Genomic DNA, 3,114 nt, shown 5'->3' with positions numbered 1-3,114 from the left:
GAGAGGAGAGGAGAGGAGAGGAGAGGAGAGGAGAAGAGAGGAGAGGAGAGGAGAGGAGAGGAGAGAAAACTAGAGAAGAGAGAGGATCAGAGCTAGAAAATAAGAAGGAACTCTGGGGGCACATATGAGGGTCTCAATGCATGAAAGTTCATAATGCCCTCACAAAGTAGGCACTCAAATATCTGTTCATTTAGTGAAAAGCCTACTTCTTCAGCTGCATCAGCTCCTGGAAATAAGTCTCCTTTGCTTTAGAAGTATCAGAATGTCCCAACGGCCTTAGATTATGCAAAGGAGAAACAGCACCACTCAGGCCCTGAAGTTGTGCCCTGGATTTGAAAATGGTTGGCCTAGTGTTCTTTGACTGTAGGAACAGAATCCTCTGAGTTCTCTCTAAATGCTTTATCAGAATGCCTGTCTAGACAGTGCTGGATCCCTAGAGAAATAATGAAGGCAGAATTCAAGGGACCTGCACTCCCAAACTAGATTAAGTAATCCCTCTACGTGGCTTACAGCACACTGTACTTCCCGTTATCACACTGTATTGTAAGAGCCTGTTCACTTTCTGTCTTGCCAACCAGACTGTGAACTCCGCTACAATACAGCTGTTTTATTCCCCACTTTTTAACTCATAATAGAGGCTCAATATATATTTTTTTCAATTAAAAAGAAAGCACACAAACCCAACAACTTCCTTAAAACAGCTACCACTAAAATCAGCCTAGAGCCATGGTCGGCAAACTGCGGCTCATGAGCCACATGCGGCTCTTAGGCCCCTTGAGTGTGGCTCTTCCACAAAATACCACGTGTGAGCATGCACATACAGTGCGATTGAAACTGCGTGGCCCGTGCGCAGAAGTCGGTATTTTGTGTAAGAGCCACACTCAAGGGACCAAAGAGCCGCATGTGGCTCTCGAGCCTCGGTTTGCCGACCACTGGCCTAGAGTGTTAATATTCTCTACTCTCCCAGTCCCCAGATTGCTTTCTCCCCCCTCCTCCAGGCCCCTGACAGAGCAATCACTTCTCTAGTTTCATCATTTAGGCCACTTAGATTTCTGCTCAGAATGTTCCTCATCATGTTAATGCACTCAATAAACTGTGTTCAAAACTAGGATCTCATGTACTGGGCCCAATGGCGGGGCTACAGCAGTGAATGATCCAGACGCCTCCTGGGAAGCTCACAGAATAAAATGGGCTTGGATGGAGGCTCTGAGTTTCAGAGAGGCCACTAGCCAGGCGCCAAAATATTTCTAGATCCGTAACTACACCCTATCATCAACTTGACTCTAAAAATTACAATGTGGCTAGTACATGGTGTTCACTCAATAAATATTTGTTGACTAAAGGAATGAACGGGATAGATAGGAGGGGAATTTCAGTGAGCTTTTATTGCTCTGGGCTGATATAGGAGATATGCAGCAAATTAAATCCTTTATTTGAAGACTAGTGACCCTTTGCACTGACTGGTGCACATTGAAAGGAAATTAACTAGAAGGTGGCCAACGGGGTGAGCCTGGGCCGGACTCTCCCTGGAGCCAACCTCCCGCTGTCCCTCCCTGGCCAGCTGCACCTGGAGTGGCACCATGGCTCAAACGGCATCTGTGGAGTGAGTGGAGTCCCTTCAGCAGGTGGGGTCCCGCAGCCTGGTGGAATCGTGTGGCCCCGTGAGGAAATGGGCTCCCTCCTCTCTGGTTCTGGGGTGTATTACCCAAGAACTGCCGTTGCAAGTCACCGAAACCTGGCAGCCCCTGCGTTGTCTGCCCCCTGGTGGACAGTGCATGTCATACCTACTGGCCAGACGGTCAGACGGTCTCTTAACCTTTTATATATATAGATAAAGCAAGTAAGAAGATCTTTTATTTGGGTTGGTCTGGATTTTGCCACCCACTAAGCTGTTCTGTTCACCTGAGAATTTACAAACATTTCCTAAGTCCTCTGAGGAGCAGGTGATGCCACTGCAAAACATTTCCTGTCACCCACTATGCGCGGCAGGGCTGTCCCACAGCTAAGCATGTCCTGCTTGCCTTCAGAGGTCCCCCAGAGACTGCAGAATGCTGGTTAACCAACCTTCCTAAAGGCCAGGCACCGTGACATTCTGCTTCCGGGTCCTCTTTGGCTCCAACAAGGACCTGGCTGGGTTTCATACTCTCCTTTACCAACAACCTCCAGTTATTTTGTTGTAGGCTCCTCTCCAGGGCTGGTTTGTGCCCTCGAGCGAATGGATCTTGTCTTTCTAATGTCCCACAGTCCTTCCTGTCCACATGGTAGGTGCTTAATAAGCATGTTTTTAAAATCTGTCTTCAGTTGTAGCCCTGCCCAGAGAGCCATCATGTGGAGTGGAGCAGAGGGTCAGGACACAGCTCCCCACTATTCTAGAACCCTCCAGACAGCTTTCACTCATTCTTTCTTGCCTTCCATCTTCCGACAGTGCTTTCAAGGATGGGGAATGGGAGACAACCCTGGGAAAGGAAATCGCACAACACGGGTGGACTGCGGTAGGTTAGAGGCCAGGCTGCACCCTTCCTTTGGCTAAACATGCGTGCTTGGGGAGATGACGTCGGTCCCCCTGGGAAGGCCTTTCTCCCGTCCTGTCCTCCAAAGTTTCTGGACGCATTGGGACCTCAAGCAGGGTGTTGAAAGGTCAACTTGTTTGGTACCAACTCTGACTCAAAAAGATGATTCTCCTGTGGGGAGCAGGAGAGGAGAGGAACGGGGGCAGTGAGATTTTCCAGCCGCTCCACCCAGAGGGTAATTAATCCAAAGGCAACGGGATGGGTGGAACGCAAACATCTCCCATTCCACCCCCGCCCCCGCCCGGGGCTGCTGAGACCGAAGCGCCCCACTCAGTCCTCGGGTTGCGCTCACTCCCCTCACGCAGCAGAAACCCCGCCAGGAACCAGGAAAGGTCTTGAACTCTCCGGGGTCTGCACGCGCTGCGGGAGACCTGCGGCCCGCGCCCCCCGCGGAGCCCGCTCTCCGCCAATGGGAGCCCGAGGTCTGGGGATGAGGAGTGCGGGGCGGCGGCTGGACCAATCAGGCTCCCCGCGCGCCGGGGGCGGGGGGGGGGGGGAAGAGAGGCCGGGGCCAATGGAAGCAGAGCTACATCTACAGCAGCTT

At 51.4% G+C, this 3,114-nt stretch overlaps 1 protein-coding gene across 1 annotated transcript in view; it reads left to right on the top strand.

The window, feature by feature from the left end:
- The first annotated feature begins 2,436 nt into the window (after positions 1–2,436).
- WNT16 (Wnt family member 16) overlaps positions 2,437–3,114 on the top strand; it is a 13,149-nt gene continuing 12,471 nt past the window's right edge. The window contains 1 exon segment of the mRNA XM_006098704.3: positions 2,437–2,492. Within this exon segment, the coding sequence (XP_006098766.1) occupies positions 2,437–2,492 (56 nt within the window).

This window comes from Myotis lucifugus, unplaced genomic scaffold (genome assembly GCF_000147115.1).
Source record: "Myotis lucifugus unplaced genomic scaffold, Myoluc2.0 scaffold_245, whole genome shotgun sequence".
NCBI lineage: Eukaryota > Metazoa > Chordata > Mammalia > Chiroptera > Vespertilionidae > Myotis > Myotis lucifugus.
This window is presented reverse-complemented; position numbering and strand designations above follow the sequence as displayed.